Genomic DNA, 24,368 nt, shown 5'->3' with positions numbered 1-24,368 from the left:
TTATCACCGAAAATTTTGATCTTAGGGGTCCCCCGAGCAAAAATTTACAACCAAAAAATTTACTAAAAGTAAAAGTGTCTATTTAATACGTTAAACTGCCTTACCCAAAGCGTTCTCAGTCTCAAATGGTAGTCCCAGTTGTCCCCTACAAGCTGCAGGTCGAACCGAGTTGATATCTGGATGGAACACTTTTTTATTTGAGTTTGAAAATTATGCTATTTTTTCACTAAAATGCCAATAACTCCCTTTAGATTGAACCAATTGGGATGCTTCTCCCTGCATTTTGTTGCATTTTTTAAGCCCTTTCAGATGCATTTTGAATTTTGAAATTAAATTGAATTTTGCTTAAGTTATAGCCTTTTTAAGATTTTTGACGTTTTTGAACCTTCAAACTTTGTGTCCCGATTTGCCCCACTTCCCGTTGACCTAGAGTACTCATATTTTGGCCAGATGCTAGTTTTATATGTACAAACAACCCCTGAAAATTTCAGGCAGATTGGTGAGGTCCAAACGACGTCCCATACAAAGGGGTATGCCCTGTTCGTGGACTCGCTCTTAAATTGTTAAAAAATTAACCCTTTCCGAAAAAATACCCTTAAAATTCCTAAAATTTTAAAATAGCAAACTTTATCAAAAATGTAGAATCCATTTTTGATTTTGAATTTTATTTTGCATCTGAAAATAATTTTTGAAATTTTGTTTGATATTATTTTTATGTTTTCAAAACTGGTAACCGATTTTGCACCATCCTAAACTGTAGCGCAAAAGATGCCTTATTAGGTTCCCAATAATATATTGAAAAAAGCCTTAAAAATTCCAAAAATTGTATTTAGGGGGTTCATGAACCTGTATTTTTTTAAATATAGTGAAAAAGCATGAAAATTTCGCTTGGTTTGATACCCATATTGCATATTTTAAAAATTTGAATATTTTTGAAAAAATACGGTAGTTAAAAAACTTTGATAAATGAAAGAGCATACAACATTTTAATTCGTTTGACACCCATATTGCAAATTTTGAAAATTTGAGTATGTTCTAAAAAATGCGGTAGTTCGTGAAATTTTTTGTATTTAAAAAAAAAACTGATAAATTGAAAAAGTATACAAAATTTTAATTCGTTTGAAACCCATATTGCAAATTTTGAAAAATTTTGTACTTTCGAAAAAAAACGGTATTTTGTGAAAATTTTAGAATTAAAAAAAAACTAATAAAGTGAAAAAGCATGCAAGATTTTGCTTCGTTTGATACCCATATTGTATATTATGAAAATTTGAGTATTTTCGAAAAAATACGGTAGCAGGTAAACATTTTACTATTTTCAAAAAAAACTCTGATAAATTTTATTCGTTTGATACCGATATTGCAAATTTTTAAAATTTGAGTACTTTTGAAAAAATACGGTATTTTGTAAAAAAAATAAATTAAAAAAAACTCTAATAAAGCGAAAAAGCATGCACAATTTCGCTTCGTTTGATAGCTATATAGTATGTTTTAAAAATTGGAGTATTTTGGAAAAATACGGTATTTTGCGAAAATTTTAGTATTTTGAAAAAAAACTCTAATGGATTTCGAAAAGCATACAAAATTTCGCTTCGCTTCGTTTGATACCCATATTGCAAATTATGGAAATTTGAATATCTTCAAAAAAAAACTGTATTTTGTGAAATAATATATACATATTTATACTTTGAAACTTACTACATTTTCAAAAAAATGTTTTTTAGTTAAATCATTGAAAATTTAACATGATTTAATTAATCGATTTTAGAAAGATTTTAAAAATGAGTTGTCGTTCATTCTAGGCCATAAGATTATCACCAATAGAATTATCGAAATAACGATAACGATACATTATCGTTATCGTCCCGACGAGAACGATAACCATTATCGTTATCGTCAGACGATAATATTATCGACGATAATTTTATCGATTACAACCCTGGTTGGTTTGGCTGTACTTGAAGAATTAACGCTGCACTTATGTGACTCTCAAGGATAATTTTAAATTATTTTTTACACACAAAAGCGTTCAAATAAAAAATTAAAAATCTTGAAAAAAAAGGAAAATTCTGTAAATAAAATTTTGAAATTCTCTTTTATTGAGTAACCGCATTTAATAAACTTCACCGCTTCGCAAAGCTCCACGACGAATTTCGTCCATGATCCTTCACCTCCACTCCAGCCTGCTTCAGCTGATCCCGCATCTGGTCACACACGGCAAACAATCGACGATCTTTGCTCTCGATCGCTTGACCTCGAACAGAATTCCTAATCTTTACCACACTGTCAATAATTTGGCCAGTAATGTCGGGACCTTTCGAGTTGGTTCCGGACTTACTACTCTGGCTAAACGATTCCAGTCCAAATAGGTTCAGCTTGTCCCGGATGTAGTTGGTTACGGCTTGAACTGTTCCCGACTCGGAAGCTTGCACCGCTTCCGGGGGTTTTTGGTTGATCGATTTGTGGACGACTGAGGCGAGATCTCCAAGGGAAGTTATCGCGCTGGCAGTGTTGAAGTCGTTTCGCAGGAACTCGTCAATTTTCAGATCTATTTCTTGCAGGGTTTTCTGAAGATCTCCAGAATCTATAGCGGTAGCTGGTTTTACCCCACCCACGTAAGCCTTCGAATCGTCAAAGAACGAGTGGAACTTTCGCAGCACGTTCGTGGCCACCGTCATGGATTGATCGCCGAACTCGATCGCACTTCGGTAGTGCGACAGCAGACACAGCATCCGGAACTCGTCCGCCGACGAACGTTCCAGCAGCTCACCAATGCTGATCGTATTCTTCAGCGATTTGGACATCTTGGCCGTTTGACCTTCCAGGTGCAACTGCCCGGTATGAATCCAGTGCTGCACCCAATCCTGAACTCCGTGGTAGCAACAGCTCTGTGCTTCTTCATTCTCGTGGTGCGGAAATCGGAGGTCCAATCCGCCGGCGTGGAAGTCCAACCGTTTGCCGAAGATCTGCGTGGCCAGCGTTGAACACTCAATGTGCCATCCAGGCCGACCCGGACCAAATGGAGATTCCCAAGAAGGTTCTCCAGGCTTCGCCGCCTTCCAGAGGGCAAAATCTGCCGCACTCTTCTTACCCTCGCTCGCAGATTCCTCTGCCGCCGGAATGTTCTGCAACTTCCCGTACTGAGAATACCTCGAAGTCTCAAAGTAAACCGACTGATCACTCGATTTGTACGCAAACCCCTCCCGAATCAACGTATCCACGAAGCTCACAATCGCCGGAATGTGATCGGTCACTCGCAACCGGATGTCCGGCAGCCGCACGTTCAACCGCTGCAGGTCACCCCAAAACTCCTGCTCGTAACGTCGGGAAACGTCCTGCCAGGACCGGCCATCCTCACCAGCTCGCTTGATGATCTTGTCGTCGATGTCCGTAATGTTCATGGCACTCACCAGCCGCAACCGGAAGTGGTCCCGCAAAATCCGCTGCACAATGTCCAGCCGGACGTAGCAGCTGGCGTGGCCAATGTGGGCCGAATCGTACACGGTGGGGCCGCACGTGTAGAACGATGCGAAGGAGGAGGGATCACTGGCGAGTTGGAGTGGGACTTTGGCGCGGTCTTTGCATGAGAAAATGCGGATTTGCTGTGGTGACTCGCGAAGGCGTGAACGCGAGCAGAACTGCCGGATGTGGCGCAGGTTTGGCAGCATGGTCTGTAAAGGGGTGAAAAAGTTTAATTTATTAAAATTGTAATTGTAATTGTAATTTTATTTGGCAACGATATCCTGTTAGTCAGACTTTTTATCAGGGCAAGGAGGTGTACAAACCGGAAATTTAAATTGGGACAAGTCAAAACTGTCAAAATTGTTTCAAGTCTCGGTTTATGAGATATGTATATAATTATAATTATTTATAAATGTTGAACTCATTCGAAAAATGGAATTCTAATTTGGGTACTAAAGCCCTATTTAAATTTTTATGTACAACGGTAAAAAACACGATTAAAAACCATTTCTTATCACTTTTTTTATTTTAATGCAAAAAACAAAAATAGCTAGACAACATTTTTTTGATGGATCAACTACACTCAAACCCCGATGGTTTGACACCAACTGTTGTCAAACGAACGGGGTCTCTATTTAGTTTGACACCCCTTTTACACAGAGTTCACACTCACTATCAAACGTTTGTTTTGATAGTGTGCATGAGCGCCGTGTAAAAAGTGACAGTTCGTCACTTTTTAGTTTACCTTTGACCAACCAACGGGGTACAAACTAAAAAAGTGTCAAACGAAAAAGTGACCAACCACCGGGGGTTGAGTGTATCCCAGTCACGGCGTACTAGCAGGATTCTAGCTCTGTTCTAACAGAGCTGGATATTCTTAGAGAATTCTAGCAGAAATGTTCCACCATTCTAGCAGGATTCTGACAGAACCAGCTCTGCTAGAATATTTCGTGACTGGGATGGTCCCCTTGGAACGAGCTGTCAAGTAGGACCTTTTCTGTCAAGAATGGCTGCGAAGTTATTTGTTTAAAATTAATTTAAAAATCCATTTTAAATCCATTGCGGTCGTAGAAATGGTCATTGTACTCAGAAAAATAAGCTGTATCGTTGTGAACAATAATATCACAAATTTAAGTTTCATTTTAGGACCAAATTACAAAATTTTATATGACCATATTTTTGAATTTAAAAAAAACATATTTTTTCAGAAATAGGCATGACTTCGGTACCAGGTTGGGCACCATCTGAAACTCTAGTACAAAAAAGTATTTTTTCAATCCCCTAAAATAAAGAAAATTTCGAAAACATATTATGTAGGGACATTTTTCTGAAAAGTCGTAAGGGTCCATCCATAAACGACGTGGACAGTTTGAGGGGGGTGGGGGGTTTGCTATTGCTCACGTTCCATACAAAAAAGATTTTATTTGTACGGAAATTGGGTCCTAAAATGAAGCTTAGATTGCTGATATTATTGTTTAAAGCGATAAAGCTTATTTTTCTGAGTACAATGACCCTTTGTACGACCACGAAGAGTTTAAAATGGATTTTTAAATCAATTTTGAAAAATTAACCTCGCGGTCCTTCTTGACAGAAAAGCTCCTACTTGACAGCTCGTTCCAAGGGGACCATAGTTGATCCATCGAAAAAATGTTGTCTTGTTAAAAAAAAATTGCATTAAAATTAAAAAAAAGTGATGAGAAATGGTTTTTAATCGTGTTTTTTACCGTTGTACATAAAAATTGACATAGGGCTTTAGTACCCAATTGTCCGCGATGGGGGGGTTGAGATTTCCGAAAAAGTATCCACGTAGTTTGTAGATGGTCCCTAATCATAACCTACAACTTTATCGAAGACACCAAATCGATCAGAAAATGTCTTCCTAAATTACAGATTTTTGAATATTCACATGTTATAATACCAATTTTGTAAATATGACCAACCCTCTAATTTGTATGAAGACTTGTTCGGAAAAACTAAATAATTTTTGCTGGAATAAGGAATACACAATTTACTCACCATTCTCATTTTTGTATAACTTGAGTAAATGCACTGCGTTCTTATCACAAAACAAAACTTTTAATCAGTTATTGAAACAACGCATCTTCAGCTAAAAATTTCAATCACTGATTCTTTCAGTCAAGAAGTAAACACAAAACATCTGCTTCTGACAGCGAGAACTGTCAGAATAAGTTCCCCAAAGAGACGAACAAAAACAAACATAGAAAAAGTGACATTTCGTACAACGTAAAAGTCACAACAAATTGTGCAACAAAATCCGCAACCGGTCAGCAACCAAGATCTTTCTTCTGTTTACGAAAGAGTTTATTCCCAAATTAAGTTTGTATTTTGTGCAACGCAGTTTGTTGTGAAACCCTTTCGAAGATGATGCGCTACGAGGGAACCCAGCAGCTGGCGGACGAAACGGCCTGTGCCCGGGTGCGGGCCGATCTGAAAATGTGCCTGCTGCAGAGCGATTGCTGCAAGAAGGTAGCATTCAGAATCACGCTGTGTAGATTAGATTAGGGTTTTTCATAAAAATTTCATCTGTTTTAGGAACACAAACTTCCCCGGGAGTGTCTGAGCCGAACGGACGGGTCGGTTCCGGACGAGTGTCACGCGCTGCGGAACACCTTCTTCGAGTGCAAGCGGTCGCTGGTGAGTTTTGGGATTGGATGTGAATTTTGAGTAGGAATTTGAGATCTTACGTTGAACTTTGAATCTACCTAGCTGGATAATCGGCAGCGTTTCCGAGGACGAAAGGGATACTGAACAGAAGGCCAAGAAGTAAAATGGTTCTGGAATCGACTATTACTCGGTATCTTATTTACAGTACTTGTAAGAGGTAGGATTTGTTTTGTTTAGATTAACATTAAATATAACAAGAGTATGAAAATAGAATTTCCATATTTGTTAAATGACATCCTTTCTCCTTCAATAATTAATGGTTTCTTTATTATGTTTTTAAAATTGTTCGAACTTGTAGCAACACAGTTAGCGTGTCCCATTACAATACGAAATCAAGGGAAGTAATCATGATTCAAACGCCTATTGTTGCATTTGACCTATCCAGATTTTTATGCGAAAATGGCGTTCGAATGGTGAACGTCCGAAATGTCAAAATCACGCAGTGGTACCAACATTGCGAAAAAAGTGTGCCATGGCATGACCGCCACATTTTTGTTTTGAATGTTGGTGCTACTGCGCGATTTTGAAATCTCGAACGTTCACCATTCGAACGCCATCTTCGCTTAAAAACCTGGATTAAATGTTAATTTTCCCAGGTAGCCTTTATGACGAAACATTTTTTCATCAAAAAAGGCATCACCATGCCTTACGCTTTTGGCAGATTGACTTTTCTGCCAAATTAAAATTTCTGCCCAACTAATTTTCTGCCTTAACACTTTGCATTTTTCTGCCTTCTGCCTACCCATCTCCGAATAAATTTTTGCCGATTGATCCTTTTTTTGCCTTTTGCAATTCTGCCGAATACATTTTTCTGCCTCAGTTTTCTGCCGAACGAACGTGATCTTGGCGTGTTCGGAATGTTCTAAGAATTAAAACCATGCCTTACGCTTTTTGGCAGATTGACTTTTCTGCCAAATTAAAATTTCTGCCCAACTAATTTTCTGCCTTGACATTTTTCTGCCTTTTTACTCATCTTTGAATAAATTTTTGCCGATTGATCCTTTTTCTGCCTTTTGCAATTCTGCCGAATACCGAATGATCTTGACGTGTTCGGAATGTTCTAAGAATTAAAACAACATTTTTTGGCATAAACACTATCTTTATTCCCTGTTCAATTCCAGCTGCCATCCGACAGCGATCGCTTCCCCGTGGAAATCTGCTCCACAATGTCACCCAAGCTGTCCTGCTTGCCGCCGTGATTCGACCCACTTCCGTCCTCACTCACGTCCAGATCGCTCAGCGATCCGAGCGATCCCAAATCCAGCGAATCCTTCTTCGCTGGTGTCTCCTTCTCACCAGAGAAGTTCTTTCGCGCAAACTCCAGCAACTCTTTGGTGCTGTCCAGATCCGGAGCTGCCTTGTCGTTCCCTTCGGCAACTTCAATCTCTACGATGCTGGACAAATCGTCCAGACTTTTGTCTACGTTGTAGGTTCCCTGCTTGTCCGCTGCTGGCGCAGCGGTTCCACTGGATGACGAGGTCGACTTTGAGTACGTCTTGCTCATCTGGTCTAGCTTTTGAAGGTTCTCCTCGATGCTCCGCTTCAGGTTGAGCGTGTCTTTTGCCAGCAGGTCGCTCAGCTTGGGGTCGACAGGTTGGACTTCTTTCGGTATTACTGGTTCGATTGAGGTGTTCACCGCCACGTCAACCACGTCTTTGGCAGTTTCCAGTACCACGTTGCAGACCTTCGGTCTCCTCAAGTACTTGTGCGGATCAAAGTTGCGGAAGGGATTCTCGAACTGCGCCGGATCCGGGAAGCTTTCCCGGTGTGGCGCGTAACGTTCGTGCACGATCGGAACCTCCACCGAGACGTCTCCCTTCGTCGCCATCAGCTCGCGCTGGTTCAGCTCCAGTTTCTCGTCGTTGTACCGCTGCCAAATTTCGATCTTTTCGTCGTTCAGCTTCCGCTTGTCCTCGCGCTGCTTGTGCAGATACTGCTGGAACGAGCGGTTGATCTTGTCGCTTTCACCCTCCAACCGATCGATCGTCGCCTTTGCGTTCCTGATTATGGCTTGTGTTTCATCCTCAAACGTTGACAAGAGTTGGCGCTCGACATCTTGCAGCACGAGCAGCTTCTTCTCCTTGGTTTCCGCCGATTTGAGCGATTGGAAGTACGCGCTTTGTCGCTGTTCATGCTTCTGCAGATCACCTCGCAGCGATACCAGCTTCTCGTCTACGTTTCGCTCGTGCTGATACAGTTGATTCAGCTTCTCGTCGATCTTCTTCATAAAGTGCACGCTCTCCTCTCCGTCGCTACTCTTTGTGACGGTCAGCTTTGGTGATCGTTCCCGTGGCACCGACAACTCCCTGACACGATCGCTTAGGTACGATTCGAGCTTCCGCTTGTACTCCAGCTCGGCTTCGTGCAGCTTCTTCTCACAAGCGGCTTCGATCAGTGCCTTTTCCTTTCCCATCAGCTTCACGATCTGCTTCTGCAGCTTCGCCACGTACTTTTTACCGTACTCTGTCGTCTTGAGTTCGTTCAGAAAGTCCGTGTAGGATTTCTTCTGCTCTTCTTGCTCCGGTTTGACTTCCTTCTCCGGTACTTCCTTCTTCTCATCTTTGGTCTGCTCCTCCACTTGTGCTTGCAGCTTCACGATCAGATCCTCGAACGTCTTCGAGCATGTCTCCAGCCTTCCAACGAACTTTTCCACATTCTCCGTGCAAGCACGTAGCGATGTCGTTTCTTCCTCACAATTTCCCACATTATTCTCATTGTTCCGCTGTGTTTCCTCCAGCTTTTCAATACTCTTCCCCACAACTCGCACCCTTACCAGTAGCTTCTCCACGTTCCTGTGCAGCCGCTCGACCTCCAACCCGTCCAGCATACCCTTAGTCTTCTCGCGATCACACTCCTCCTTCTTGTACCCCCTGATCCTCTCCTCACAACCCCTCACCGCTGCCAGCATCGACTTGAAGATGATGTACAGCAGTGACTTGCCAGCCTCGCTTCCTTTCGACTCGTACTTCTCCACCAGCCCCGCGTGATGGTCGATTCCGAGCGCCTCGAAGATTTCGCGCAGCTCGACGCGATCCAACCGGAAGTGGGCGGATTTGGTAAAGTCGGGCAGCGTGTTCTTGAACGGGACCTCGTTGCTGAACACCGACAGGGTGTAGTGGCAGTTTTGGACGTACAGGAACTCGGCGACGAGCGTGTTCAGGACCAGGACCAGTGGGGACAGGACGATTCCGTGGTGCGTCTGGAGCTTCAGGTTGATCTTGCGACCTGCGGTGCAAGATTGAATTAAGCTTCTTATAACCTAATAAATGAATTTGAAAACCTACCCAAAGCCGTCCGACTAATCTGATCAATCAGGTCCTTCTTCATCTGCAGCTGCAGGTTCGCGTGGATTCCCTGCTCCTCGATCCAGTGTTTAATCTGGTCGCGGAACTCCGCGTTCGTTATGCCGTCCAGGTCGCAAAAGTCCTTCCCGTGATCCATGTTGGCAGTTTTGAACAAAATTTAACTTAAATTTAAACTTTTTAAAACATGACTATCCTAACGTTAAGCATGTTTACAACCTACGCAATGCACGGCACTGTGCCTTAATTTGTTTGCGCGTAAGCAACTGCAATCGTTGCCATGGAAACAGGACATCGCGCAAAAAGGAATCACACGCGAGGGAAAAGGAGTGCGGGTTGCGTGCAAGGTTGAATGCAAGATAATTGAAATTCTAGAATGGATGACTGGCAGTCGAGCAGATGTTTGCTTTTCTAGAGTTTTTTTTTCAAAAAAATCAAATCAAATTATTCGCTCTAGAGCATTGCCTTGGCGTTCTCGATTGCGAGATTCCTACTCGAAACTAGGTGTTCGAAGGCTTGATTGTTGAGGCAATTGCAAACCTCTTTTTACACCTTAGCTTCCATCCACCCCGGGATTCGAACTGACGACCTTTGGATTGTTAGTCCAACTGCCTACCAGCGACTCCACCGAGGCAGGACCCAGGGAGACGACTCCTACACCTGGACTGAGCTAACGACCTAACCTTTTTTAGGTTAGTCCGGGACCAACATTTACTTCCCTTCCGACGGAAGGCGTGATCAGACAAATCTCGTCTCGAAAAATGCCACCGGGACCGTCTGGGATCGAACCCAGGCCGACTGGGTGAGAGGCAATCACGCTTACCCCTACACCACGGTCCCGGTAGTTTTTTTTTTTCAATAGGTCCTATAAACATATGAAATACAATAGTTTATAGGAACTTTTGAAAATAGTCTAGATTTCTACATGTGACTGATTCTTCGGCTCCTCTATACAAATTAAAATCGATCGCATTTTCCGCGTTTTGACTGAAATGACTGAAAAAAAAGAAAAGTGGTTTTCCTACCTAGAAACATCAAACTATATTTGCCCCTAGGATGGTTTCGATAAAAAAAAAATTGCCGAACATAAATTTTTGAACCAACTTTATTCTTCAAAAAGCATTAGAAGGAAGAACCTTATTTTTTTTTAATTTCAAGTTTGGAAGTTTAACATGTTTTATGTGACTTTGTCTTGTGTTTTACTAATATTTTCTGTATTTTAAGCAAAAACAAAAAAAAAAAAGAATGCGGTAATTTTTACAATGTTTTACACAATGCCTTTAAGCATTTTATAACAATTTGAATGATAATATGTAGAGTATCATTCTGTAGCGGAAATCTTCAAAAATAATCAAAAAAAGCGACTCTAAAAATATGAAGAGAAAAATACAAAAAAATGCAAAGGTTAATGGTAGGGGGTGATAGAATAAGTTAAATACAAAGAGAAACAAGCATAAACATTATAAGATAAGTGCAAATTAGAAAACTAAAAATGAAACAAGAAAATCATAAAACAAAAGAATTAAAGTTACGTAGAACAAAAAATTCTTACAATTACCTCCTGAATACGAGAAAAAATGAATTCAAAATGTGCATTAGAGGGTTAAACTTTTGAATTATATTTGAAATGCACTGAAATCGATTATTGTTTTAACCTTAGAAAAAAATGATTTTAACATTGTAAAAAAATACAAACCTAGTGAACGTTGCAAAACACAGCAATAAAAGAAGAAATGGTTATAATTGCAAGGTTGAGCAATTTTTCAAATTTTGAGAGCTTTCCTTTGACCAATGCAGGAATTTTGCATCATTGATTTTCATAAATATGACTCCATACAATTTTGGAAGCTGCCTATTCAAAATTATATGTAACATGACAGAAAAAGTTAGTAAAACGGAACTGCAAAATGTACTTAATTTTTTGATAAATTAGTATATTTAAGATTATTTAGAAAGGTGTCCATTCTTGGAAAAAAATTAATAGCTGAGAAAAAATGCCAACAATTTATATTTCTGGACTTTGAAAATCGGACAAATCTAGACTTTTTTTAAAAAGGTCCTATAAACATAAGTTTTATTTTTTGTTTTTTGGGTGTTTTTGAATACCTCTGACCAAATGTGGTTTCAAAAATACCCAAAAAGCTAAATTTTGTTTACAGGACCTTTAAAAAACTCCAGAAATGTTTGCCGAGTTGTAGGACTGTAAAAAAAATAAATTGAGAAAAAATCGATTTTCTAAGTGTTTTCCAAAAAGTTTTCTTTTTATCGGTTAGTTTTCTCACAGTTCGATTTTCAATCTTATAAAACATAAATTTTTATGACATGTTGAAATATTTCGAATAATTCTTTTTAAATTGTCATATTCTAACATGAGAACAAAAGAGCAAAAACGCATTTTTTTGAAATTCTTTTTTAATGCTTCAAAAAATAATAATCATATCTCCGACTTTAGTTTTGTCTAGCCTTCTCTATGACTCGGAACATGTCTTTTTTGGTCCCTTAAAACATAAGTAAGGGAGTGCAAGGGTAATTTGCACACTCTTAGAAATTTGCTTACCCAGAGGCTACATCCACATTTTTAATGATAGTAAAGGGCATTTGAGTATGTTGCAAATAATTTCTGTGAAAAAAATCAAATATTTGCCTACTAGATCATCGAAACATTAAAAAAAATTAAGTGAATTTGGTGAGGAATTCGAATTGAATTTGAATTTTAGAATCCTTAGATTTGTTATTTTTAAATTTCAAACTTTTTATATTTTTGATTTTTTAAATTTTTTTATGTCTAAACGCTTGAATTTTTGTTTTTTATTTTTCAATGTTAAGTGCTAGTACTTTCAATTTCTTTTCTGCCCCTGATCACATAAATGTCCCATATGCATTTTCATCGTTTTTGAGCTATTGATGCAGTTTGGTTCATAATCGTGTGATCTTTCAGAAAAGCCTATAACATCCAGCAGTTTGTTCTAGAAATCTTGAGGAAATTCAGTTTTTTCGTGAAAACTTAACACCTAGCCTTACGTGTGGGACAAACTTTTTTTTTTTAATTTATATTTATTCAGATTTTCTCTTCCATGTACAGTCGACTCTCTGGTTGTCAATATCCAAGGGACCGTCGAGGAAGAGAATCATCAGTTTACAGAACGATGCAAAATGAAGACTCGATTGAAAATATTTTTTTCTTGATACCCAGCTATGGGAGAGAATCATGGCAACGTCCAGCAAACAAAAACAAACTAATGTCAAACACCCTTCAAAGCATCGTTTCGCAAAGAAAAATGTCTATGCAAGCCATGAGAAAGTGAAATTATTGATAACCGGAAGAGATTTTTAAAGCAAACAGAATCCAAGGGACCGTCGAGGAAGAGATCCTTCAAGCAAGAGAAAATATCGAGGAATGAAGACAATTGAAGTATGCAGATTGAAGGGACTGAAGAATTCATCGATAGATGGAGCAATATTGATATCGAGAAGATCGACAGCCAGAGAGTCGACTGAACATTCATTAAGTTAAAATAATATTGAGTGTCCAATCACAATCGATGACTTTTCACCTCAATTTTAAATACTAGCAACTTTCATTTATTCATGAAATATTGTCGCTATTCAGTGATTTCAAATGTAGGAGGTCCTACACGTGTGTGGGACAAACTTCAAATGCGTTTTTCTCAGCTTGCTGTTTTTGCATATGGGACATTTATGCGAACATGGGCAGTTTTCTAATTTGGGTAATTCTCCGCCAACTCACACAGCAGTTGCCCCGACCCCTCTTCGATTTGCGTGAAACTTTGTCCTAAGGGGTAACTTTTGTCCCTGATCACGAATCCGAGGTCCATTTTTTGATATCTCGTGACGGAGGGGCGGTACGACCCCTTCCATTTTTGAACATGCGAAAAAAGAGGTGTTTTTCAATCATTTGCAGCCTGAAACGGTGATGAGATAGAAATTTGGTGTCAAAGGGACTTTTATGTAAAATTAGACGCCCGATTTGATGGCGTACTCAGAATTCCAAAAAAACGTATTTTTCATCGAAAAAAACACAAAAAAAGTTTTAAACATTCTCCCATTTTCCGTTACTTGACTGTAAAAAATTTTGGAACATGTCATTTTATGGGAAATTTAATGTACTTTTCGAATCTACATTGACCCAGAAGGGTCATTTTTTCATTTAGAACAAAATTTTTCATTTTAAAATTTCGTGTTTTTTCTAACTTTGCAGGGTTATTTTTTAGAGTGTAACATTGTTCTACAAAGTTGTAGAGCAGACAATTACAGAAATTTTGATATATAAACATAAGAGGTTTGCTTATAAACATCACGAGTTATCGCGATTTTACGAAAAAAAAGTTTTGAAAAAGTTGGTCGTCATCGATCTTGGCCGTTCATGGTCTTCCGCGACAGACACGGACGACGAAACAAAGAGAAACGCAAAAAGTTACTTTTTCAAAACATTTTTTCGTAAAATCGCGATAACTCGTGATGTTTATAAGCAAACCCCTTATGTCTATATATCAATTTTTTTGTAATTGTCTGCTCTACAACTTTGTAGAACAATGTTACACTCTAAAAAATAACCCTGCAAAGTTAGAAAAAACACGAAATTTTAAAATGAAAATTTTTGTTCTGAATGAGAAAATGACCCTTCTGGGTCAATGAAGATTCGAAAAGTACATTAAATTTCCCATAAAATGACATGTTCCAAAAAATTTTACAGTCGAGTAACGGAAAATGGGAGAATGTTTAAAACTTTTTTAGTGTTTTTTTCGATGAAAAATACGTTTTTTCGGAATTCTGAGTACGCCATCAAATCGGGCGTCTAATTTTACATAAAAGTCCCTTTGACACCAAATTTCTATCTCATCACCGTTTCAGGCTGCAAATTTTTGAAAAACACCTCTTTTTTCGCATGTTCAAAAATGGAAGGGGTCGTACCGCCCCTCCGTCACGAGATATCAAAAAATGGACCTCGGATTCGTGATCAGGGACAAAAGTTACCCTTTAGGACAAAGTTTCACGCAAATCGAAGAGGGGTCGGGGCAACTTTTCCCGATTTCGTGTGAGTTGGTAGAGAATTACCCATTTAGAATTTTTTTTTAAATTTATGATTGTTTTGAATTTTTAAAGTTAACCCACTACTGCCCAAATTTCTTTTTCGAAATTTTTTATTTTTCCCGTGTTCAGAAGGTCATTTTGTACAACTTCTGTTCTTCGAAAAACTTTAATTCTCTTGTTTTATGTTTGTCTTGTTTAATTTTTAGTATTTTAATTTGCATTTATCTTGTTTAGTTTATGTTTGTTTTTGGTAGTATTTGGCCTATTCTGCCACCTCCTATCATTACATTTTGCCTATCTAATTTTTTCATGTTTTTACAGTCACTTTTTCAATTTTTTGCTTTTTTCACATTTTCTGCTATAAAATGGCACCATTATCATTTAAATTGTAAACAAATGCGTAGAGGCATAGTCTGAGACACTAGAAAAATTACTGCATAGGGGCAGGGGGGGCAGAATGGCCCGCCTAAGTAAAATGCGCCAAAAACCATAGAAAAACATGAAAACTTATGAATTCAGTGTAGTTGGCTTATGCTTTGGGATGTTCCCTTCAATGTTGTATACTTGGTTGATGAAATTTTTTAGCTTAAAACTATTTTTGAGCCACCTTTAAAAAAAAAATTTTTCGACTACTTTTCTAGGGTGCGGGGCAGAATGGGCCACCCTGCGGGGCAGAATGGGCCACCTTAGAAAGCAAGCCATTTCGTCTAATACAACGTTGAAGGGAGATAAGAATGACTTAAGGTACCTTTCTAACATAGTTTCCATGAAGTTAGATCACTTTAATAAAAATAGTCATTTACCAAAACAAACATTTTTGAAAATAGTGTTAATATGTTGAAAAAGGACACTATTTTTACAAATAATCATCAAAACAACTAACAAATCAACTAATGTTGCATTAAACTTTATTTGTGAAGCTACCAGGAGTGAAATAATCCATTTAATCCAAATTTCATAACTTTTGATTGTTTTTATAAGGCAGGATAAGGGTGGTCCATTCTGCCCCCAAGTGGATTTTAATTTGACACTTCCACCACCAAGCCTCTAAATGATTTCAAGGTTCCGTTGTTGTTTGTATACCTTGGTAGTAACAAGTATCGTTATAAGCATTGAGCAAACTTTTTCAAACAATCCAACTTTTCAGAAAGCTTATTTAAAAACCTCGAAATAAACAACATTTGCGTGGTTTTTCTAATAAATTTACATTTTTGCTCATAATTCGAAAAATACAATGAATTCAAACGTCGTTTTCGGTATGGTGAAGTTATTTGACGTCCTTTATAATACCCTTGCCTTACAATTGGTCTAAATCCATTCTAAAGCCCAAAACCAAGGGTGGCCCTTTCTGCCCCCCTGGTCCATTCTGCCCCCCCTGCCCCTACTTCTTTTTACTTAAAATATAGAAAATGTTAGTAAAAAGCACAGCAAAAGTTGACCCCTAAAAATATGACATTTTTAAAAACGCTGGCAAAGTCACATAAAACAAGTAAAACTTCCAACCCATAAATTTTCTAAAATTAAATAAGAGTTCTTCTTTTCAATGATTTTTAAAGATCGAAAATTGGTTGAAAAATTGTTTTTTGGCGATTTTTTAAATAGAAGCCCGTCTGAAGGCGGGGTTGGGTTGTACAGGGTTAAAATGAATGAATAAATTTTTAATTTCTAGGTTTCTTACTTTTTTGCCTTTCTTACTAAAGAAAGGTAAAGGTTTTGCTTTTTGATCCGACTATTTTTTGGAATTGTTGATTTTTTTGAATTTCTTATTTTTAAGAATCTTTAAATTTTGTTTTCATATTCTTTTGCTGAATGATTTTTTCTCTCTGCGTACTTGCCTTAAAATTTGAAGAAAAATAGATTTTTGAAAAGGTGATCAAATTAATCCTACTGTTCAAATCAACCCAAATTCCCAAAAAAAAAAAAAAATTCAGTTTGTTTTCACTCCAAATTTAAAGAATTATTACAATTGTTCCTCCTGCCCTTTACGGTTCTCTTGCCCCATATTCCCTTTGTTTGAAATCGATTGAACGAGTTATTTAAATGTATATGCCTGTTTTTGAAAATATTCGTTTTTGCGTGCTCCCCATATTAAAATTGGGAAAAAATCACTTTTATAGCTAAAAAAAAACTTAAAATTGTATCAGTTTGCCTCTATTTGGATTTTTTCAAACAGGATTTCGGACAGCAACTTTTCGCATCTCTTTCAGCACGTTTTTATTTTAAATGTTTGTTTGTTTCATTGAAGTTTTTCAGCTAGATACAAGGTAGGTTTTAATGAGCGACAATGTTTTTTTCTTTTTTTTATTCTTTTTCTTCTCCCCTCACCGGTACAAAGTTATTGTGTTGTTACAACACTTAATCTTGTTTAAGAGTGGCGCGTTCCAATCTATCCTTTTCGCTATCGATGCTATCTGAAAATTTTTAAATTTCTTTTTTAGCTAGTAGTTTAGTTTTTTTTTTCTTTTTTTGCTAGTTTCGCCTTTTGTTTTGTAGAGGGGGTATTTGGAAAGTTATCTAATGTTTGTTTGTTTTTTTCTCTTTTATTTAGAGTTTTAGAATCGGAAAATTGCCTTCTACTTGTGTTGCTTTTACCTAAGGTAGTTTACAGCGTTTTGTCCCTTTTGTTCAGTTTTAAAATATTTACAAGCCAGCTAGGAATCGATTTATACAAGCTACAAACGTGTCGCCCTCACTGGAGGCTATTTCCGCTTGGTTTTTATTTTATTTTATAAAATAAGTTAAAATCGGTGCGCGACTTTCGAAGTCTGCATCGCGGTTTTGGTTTTGCGTGGCGATTTAGCTTCTTTATTATTTCTTTTAAATTTTGGTAGCTAGCTCGGTGTGAATATTCGGCTCTTTTTGTTTAAATTACCTCATATATAGTTATCACAGCATTTATAAATTTTAATAATTATACTTTATATGTATAACGCGCGCTCTGCTTGCGTGAAGTTTGCTTTCTTCAATCTGAAGGCGGTATTACATTACGGGAAACTAGTTTTTTTCTGGTTTAAAAACTATGTTTCCCGCAATGGAATACCACCTTTACTTTGCTAAAATGGATTTTTTTTGCTGACTTGGAGAATATAAGTTGGTTTATTTTTACAATGGTGGCTATTTGGCTGATTTAAAATGGCGTTTTTGTTGTCGATGAAAGGGTTATTGCTTTCACTGTTGGTATGTTGAGTGCGATGCTTGTTTTGGGTGAATTTGTTTTTAACAACGGAAAAATAACTATTTCAAGACAAACCAACAAAGGTAATCATCATCGCGGGCAAGCACTAAGCGTAATATTTTTCTTAAAATTTCACTCGATTGTTTCAATCGTTTTTCTTTGCTGTATTACAAAAAGTTTTATTCTTCTAAGAAAATCACAAATATGCTTCTCTTTTATCGTCAAAGTTCATCCACCCCCTCCGTCATGCATCAAAATTGATTCCAATTTTTTCTTCGATCTAACCTACGGTTTAGTTTAGTGTGTGTGTGGTTCTTAAAGTTTTGCGTGTGCAGTGACTATGCCTTATTCAAAAATCTTCTTTTTAAAATGCAGAAAATGTTCATAATTTGTTTGCGAGTACAATTTGGCGTCAAGTGGTTGTGAATTGGTTTTGGCTAGTAGTAAAAAGAGTGCGGTCGCGCGCGTTTGGTTGAAGCGGAGATATTTGATTTTTTTTTGAAAATTTGTGGGATTTCTATAAAAATGGTTTTGGGCTGGGATCGTATTATTTTGGGTTACGATTCTTAGTCGGATTCGTCTCTAGTTGGACCTACGGGTTTCATCATTTTCATAATTCAAGTCAATGGTGTACAGAGATAAACAATACATAATTCATAATAATTTATTGATTTTTATGAAAAATTACGTATGTTTCAAAAAAAAAATAAAAAAAATAATAATACCGTAAACCGGTGATACTCTCAAAGTGTCATGTTTTTTCTGTAATTCTGTAATTTCGGAATACATTCGTCCGGCTTCAGCTGAAGATTCATGCTGTCCCATGTTGCATGTTCGAGTGTAGACCTACGGAAAACCTTGCCGCGAGGAGAGGTGAGTGAGAAGTACACGAACCACCTACGACATAATTCCTCGGGCGGCCCAGGTCAACTCGAAGTTACCCCAGGCACCCCCAGTGCAGGACACATTGGGGGTAGAAAGTGGATAGAATTTTCAGTGAATACAATAATTATGACAATATAGTTTCATATAATCCTTATTCCTTGATCTTACCTTTTAACACTATCAAACCTAGCAATATTACTATTGCATCTTACCATTCCCTTTTGATAGTGTCAACTTCAAACCTTCATCCATTGTGCAATTAACGCATAATTTTCGCTATATTCTTCATGCGGAATCGTCGTCTACTTTCTTCGCCTTATTATCACTTAACCACGACGCGATATTGTTCTCACATTTTTTGAGCTTCAACGACCGATTGTTATTCACGCACTTATAAAAATACTTGTTCTGTTTCGCGGCTTTGTCTACTTTAATTTTGGACATGATTATTTTTTCACTGTGAAATACACACCGTTGGCTGATACAATGACTTTTTCGGTCATCGTATGCTCGCAAGGTACATGAAAAAGACAAAGAGAAAAAATGGGATTAGTACAATGTAAAATAAAATCGAACATTGAATAACAGACTAACACAGAAAGAAAGAATAAAGAAACCTTCAGAACTACCAACTTGTAACGAGAAGCTTACTAGAAAACAACTGAAGTTGTGAAATATGGGACAAGACAAACAAACTTGAATAGCTAACATATATAATAAAACAGTTTGAACGTACCTTTAATCATATTAACAGTTATGCCCAAATTTCTTACCAAATTATTTTCAGCAGTTACATTTCTACAATAATGTATTGCGATTCCAAGTTAGAATAATTGAGAAGTTAAGGTTTATGGGGTTAGAGACAAGTTATAGCAATAGAAAAATAAATAGATGGATAGATTTTACTAAATTTTGTCTTAAAAGAATAGGAAAAATCTAGCTTGTTTTTGAAAATAGCCAATGCACCAAGAGCAAACATACAGCATGTCACGTTCACACCGTGTGGAGTAAATGTGATAAACTATATGTCCACATTCGGGGCACCACCTTTTTCAAAATACAGGAAATGATAGAAGGAAGACTCCATTCTGTATAGTGGAAGATTTCTGCAACACCTTGGATTCGGACCAGACATTTTGTCTGAAATAAGAGAGAAAAACAAATATTAAAATTGTGGTATTATCACTAAATCCTATCATCCTTTCACCCCCCAAGACATGGTCTATCCTTTGTGCCTTCGTGTCTTGGGTGATGGCGAATTCTACCTTCTTCAATGATCTTCGGACCACCTCCAACTAGAATTCACAACAGGACCTCCCTCGGCTCCAGTTTACAACATGACAGCGACGAGAACACAGCCGAATGGGAGTTGACAATATCAAATGCATGCTGTACCCTTTGCTTTGCTGGATACTTACTAATAGCAAAGGGCGAGAGTCCTGCGACACTCAGCAATCATGAATACTGCCCATTTGCCACACTCTCAAAGTGTCATGTTTTTTCTCAACGAAAATTAGTCAGAATCGGAAACAATTACATTGTCGGATTCTTTGGACAATTTAACACTAATAACAGCTGAAATAAGTTTCTTGGAAACATGTTTTTATTGAATCAAAAATATCTTCAGATTTGTAGACATTTTCAGTAAAACAATTTTCTAAGTATATTTGGAATCATGCTACAAAATTGGTTTTGGTGGCAACAAGAATTGATATTTTTATGGAAAAATCAATATCTAATGAATTTTGATCGAACTTGGAACTTTTGATTTACTTAACATCCAATTTTAATCGAATTTTATTAACGTTAGCTAATTGTAATTTTTTCAAATGAAACAGCATGACTAGTGATCAATCAAACCCATAAACTTCTCTAAAATGATTTAGAATTTTTAAATCCAAAATAGCGGTGCTGAAATATTTAAAAAATGCATTTTTTTAATTTAAAAGGCAATCAAATTCTCAAATTTGACTTAAATGGGGTCGCAGAACTCGAATTTGATGTTAAAAGTAAATAAATTAAAAAACATGTTTTTTTGTCATGATTCGGTTATCCGAAGTTTCTACAAACCTTTGGATAATCGAACTTCGGATAATCAAAACTTCGGATAATCGAGTCTGGACTGTACTCAAATTTTCAAAATGTGCAATATGGGTACCAAACCTTTTTGAAATTTTGCATGCATTTTCAATGTTTTAAAGTTCTTGAATGTTGCAAATTATAAAAGTCGGGTATTTTCGAAAAAATACGGTATTTTGAGAAAATTTTAGTATTTTCGAAAAAATACGGTATTTTGTGAAAACTAGAGCATTTCAAAAAATATACTAGAACAGTAAAATTGCATACACAATATCGCTTCGTTTGATATCCATGGTGCTAATTATGAAAATGTTAAGTATTTTCGAAAAAATACGGTATTTTGTGTATATTTGAGTATTTAACAAAAAAATCAGATAAAAGTGAAAAACATTCCAAATTTGGCTTCTTTTGATACCTATTTGCAAATTATGAAAATTTGAGTATTTTCGAAAAATACTGTTTTTGTGAAAATTTTAGTATTTTCGGAAAAATACGGTATTTTGTGGAAATTTGAGTATTTAAAAAAATCTAATAAAAGTGAAAATCATACCAAATTTAGCTTCTTTTGATACCTCTTTGCAAATTATAAAAATTTGAGTATTTTCGAAAGAATACTGTATTTTGTGAAAATTTCAGTATTTTCGAAAAAATACGGTATTTTGTGGAAATTTAAGTATTTAACAAAAAAAAAACAAAAAGTCAAAGTAGTTATGTCACAGACATAACCGGAATGGCGTAGACTACGTAAAGTTTGGATGTGTGGGTTTGGTTAGAATCAAATCGGGTAGCAAGTTGTTTAACATTGTCGACATTTTCGAAAAAATGAAATTCTTTGAAATTTTCAATAGGATTAAAAAGACTAATAAATTTTTAGCATTTCTAAGCATGAATCAATACATAATTATTGATTTTGAAGGTAAACGAGAGCAAAAGATGATAAAACCCATATTTGCCTCCCGCGGTGGGCTTGTTTCGGTGGCAAATTTGCTACCCTAGCGGTGGCAATGACGGAGTTTTTTCAAGGTGGCAAATTTGATCTCGGTATTTATAAGCCGGATGCAAAATTTGATTTGCACTCCAGCGTTGCAGATGCCCTGAGGGCAAAAGCACTAACAATTGGGAATTGATTGCGTTTATTGGATGAATTTTTGCAAGAATGCTAAGAGCAGAATGGGGGGAGGGCAGAGGGGTTGGGGACGAGAGCAGCCTTAGAAAGCTGTGCATTCCGTCGCCCCCGAAGACCAAAATTTGTTCCTGAAATTTAAATTGAAATTATTGCAGTTCGCTGCCTCGTCCCGGGGATGAGGACAACTCTTTCAACAGTTTGGAATTGAATACGACGTAACTCTTTCAGAAGCGCAACATTCAATTGTTTCAACAGTTAAACTATTTTGCCAACAATGAAAGTTTTATAGCAAATTGCTGAATAATTTTCGAATCGAATGGAACCAAAATCGTGCCGATTCGTTTTGAGGGTAGGAAGATATAAGCGATTGACGGATGACGCAATATTCCAGGGCCTTCGGCCCGGGTTTTTTGGAATGACACCCCAGTACCTTCGACAAAGACGTAAGTCTACGTCAATAAGTCTACGTCAAAAGAGACGAAGGAATTTTAGCGAGCCGAATGGGGGGAGGGGTTGGGGGCGAGAGCAGCCTCAGAAAGCTGTGCATTCCGTCGCCCCCCCCAGACCAAAATTTGTTCCTGAAATTTAAATTCAAATTAGCTCGCTGCCTCGTCCCGGGTGGAACGAGGGATGAGGGCAACTCTTTCAACAGTTTGGAATTGGACACGACGCAATTCTTTCAGAAACGCTCGCCGCGAATGCGACGAGCTAGTTGTTGTTTCACAACCACGGCTTGACCCACGAGAGGCTCTTCAGCGGAAGGCAGCAGGCGCGCGCCTCATCTCGTTGATGCCTCGTCCCGGGTGGGACGAGGGACGGGGAGTGAGGCAACTCCGAACCACGGCAACCACGAAAGATCCAAACGGTCCGGCCATCGAGAGGCAACTGGCTGACGGTGACGTCGAGAAGGCGATGCGCGCTTCTTTTCCAGTTCTGGTCCCTCTCTCCTGCTGCTGTTGCTCTGGTCTCTCCTGCTGCTGCTGCTCTGGGCTGAGCTTTCCTGCTGCTGCTGCTGCTGCCGGTCCGACGTTTGAGACGTGAATGATAGAATGGGCTCTGGCGCGCGTTCTTATATAGCCTTTCGGCCCGCTACTTCCCCTCCTTTTTCGCGACCGACACTCGGTCGCGTTGCTCGGATGATTTTCCCCTCAAAATAGGTACTTGACATTCCCGTCCGTGAGTGGGAAGCGCTCATTTTGCTTGCAAAATCTGTGCATTTTGAAAACATTTTAAAACATTCAATTGTTTCAATAGTTAAACTATTTTGCCAACAATGAAAGTTTTATAGCAAATTGCTGAATAATTTTCGAATCGAATGGCACATAAATCGTGTCGATTCGATTAGAGGGAAGGAAGATATAAGCGTTTGACGGATGACGCAGTAATCCAGGGCCTTCGGCCCGGGTTTTTTGGAATGACACCCCAGTACCTTCGACAAAGACGTAAGTCTACGTCAAAAAAGTGAAAAACATACCAAATTTGGCTTCTTTTGATACCTATTTGCAAATTGTGATAAGTTGAGTATTTTCGAAAAAATACTGTATTCTGTGAAAAATTTTGTATTTTCGAAAAAAAAATACAGTATTTTGTAGAAATTTGAGTATTAAAACTCTAGTAAAAGTGAAAAATAAAACAAATTTGATTCTTTTTGATACCTATTTGCAAATTATGAAAAGTTGAGTATTTTCGACAAAATACTGTATTTTGTGAAAATTTTAAGTATTTTCGAAAAAATACGGTATTTTGTGGAAATTTGAGCACTTAACAAAAAAAAATCTAAGAAAAGTGAAAAACACACCAAATTTCGCTTCTTTTGATACCTATTTGCAAATTATGAAAATTTGAGTATTTTCGAAAAATATTGTATTTTGTGAAAATTTTAGTATTTTCGAAAAATACGGTATTTTGTGGAAATTTGAGCATTTAACAAAAAAATCTAAGAAAAGTGAAAAACAAACCAAATTTGGCTTCTTTTGATACCTATTTGCAAATTATGAAAATTTTAAGTATTTTCGAAAAAAATTTGTGGAAATTTGAGTTTTTAACAAAAAAACTATAATAAAAATAAAAGTGAAAAACATACCAAATTTGGCTTCCTTTGATACCTATTTGCAAATTGTGAAAAGTTGAGTATTTTCGGAAAAATACGGTATTTTGTGGAGATTTCAGTATTTAACAAAAAAAAAAACTCTAATAAAAGTGAAAAACATTCCAAACTTCGCTTCTTTTGATACCTATTTGCAAATTATGAAAATTGGGGTATTTTCTAAAAAATACTGCATTTTGTGAAAATTTTAGTATTTTCGAAAAAATACGGTATTTGGATTATGTCAATTTAACAAAGATTTTTAAAATGAGTTATCATAAGATTATCGCCGATAGAATTATCGAAATAACGATAATGATAAATTATCGTTGGACGATAATATTATCGACGATAATTCTGTCGATTAACAACCTTGCTACTTTGATTAAAAATTGAAAAACTCGGAAGTGTTTTGTTGATTTTCATACAAAGCCCTTAATTTAACGGATCACTCATAGGCATAGGTTATGGTAATTTCGCATAAGCCTTGACCAGTTTTCGATTTCTAAACACAGT

At 37.2% G+C, this 24,368-nt stretch overlaps 3 protein-coding genes across 3 annotated transcripts; 1 reads left to right on the top strand and 2 right to left on the bottom strand.

The window, feature by feature from the left end:
* Window positions 1-2,086: 2,086 nt before the first annotated feature.
* LOC120419169 (probable cysteine--tRNA ligase, mitochondrial) lies at window positions 2,087-5,592 on the bottom strand. The gene is made up of 2 exons (XM_039581821.2): window positions 5,479-5,592; window positions 2,087-3,671 (listed from the first exon to the last, which is right to left on the bottom strand). Exons 1-2 carry the CDS (start codon window positions 5,485-5,487, stop codon window positions 2,124-2,126), a joined length of 1,557 nt encoding a protein of 518 aa, XP_039437755.2. The 5' UTR covers window positions 5,488-5,592; the 3' UTR covers window positions 2,087-2,123.
* Window positions 5,593-5,735: 143 nt separating this feature from the next.
* Window positions 5,736-6,360, top strand: LOC120419170 (cytochrome c oxidase assembly factor 5). Its single transcript, XM_039581823.2, has 3 exons — window positions 5,736-5,949; window positions 6,016-6,117; window positions 6,190-6,360. The coding sequence occupies exons 1-3, from the start codon at window positions 5,845-5,847 to the stop codon at window positions 6,229-6,231; spliced, it is 249 nt and encodes an 82-aa protein (XP_039437757.1). The 5' UTR covers window positions 5,736-5,844; the 3' UTR covers window positions 6,232-6,360.
* Window positions 6,361-7,237: 877 nt separating this feature from the next.
* LOC120419174 (ankyrin repeat domain-containing protein 26) lies at window positions 7,238-9,629 on the bottom strand. Its single transcript, XM_039581827.2, has 2 exons — window positions 9,432-9,629; window positions 7,238-9,372 (listed from the first exon to the last, which is right to left on the bottom strand). Exons 1-2 carry the CDS (start codon window positions 9,586-9,588, stop codon window positions 7,259-7,261), a joined length of 2,271 nt encoding a protein of 756 aa, XP_039437761.1. The 5' UTR covers window positions 9,589-9,629; the 3' UTR covers window positions 7,238-7,258.
* Window positions 9,630-24,368: the final 14,739 nt, after the last annotated feature.

The sequence above is a fragment of the Culex pipiens genome, chromosome 2 (genome assembly GCF_016801865.2).
Source record: "Culex pipiens pallens isolate TS chromosome 2, TS_CPP_V2, whole genome shotgun sequence".
In the NCBI taxonomy this organism is placed as follows: domain Eukaryota; kingdom Metazoa; phylum Arthropoda; class Insecta; order Diptera; family Culicidae; genus Culex; species Culex pipiens.
This window is presented reverse-complemented; position numbering and strand designations above follow the sequence as displayed.

Coding starts and splice junctions, on each gene's coding strand:
- LOC120419170 (XM_039581823.2), top strand. CDS start 5,845: ATGATGCGCTACGAGGGAACCCAGCAGCTGGCGGACGAAACGGCCTGT. Junction 5,950..6,015: donor AGAGCGATTGCTGCAAGAAG/GTAGCATTCAGA, acceptor CATCTGTTTTAG/GAACACAAACTTCCCCGGGA. Junction 6,118..6,189: donor TCGAGTGCAAGCGGTCGCTG/GTGAGTTTTGGG, acceptor GAATCTACCTAG/CTGGATAATCGGCAGCGTTT.
- LOC120419174 (XM_039581827.2), bottom strand. CDS start 9,588: ATGGATCACGGGAAGGACTTTTGCGACCTGGACGGCATAACGAACGCG. Junction 9,373..9,431: donor GATTAGTCGGACGGCTTTGG/GTAGGTTTTCAA, acceptor CTTGCACCGCAG/GTCGCAAGATCAACCTGAAG.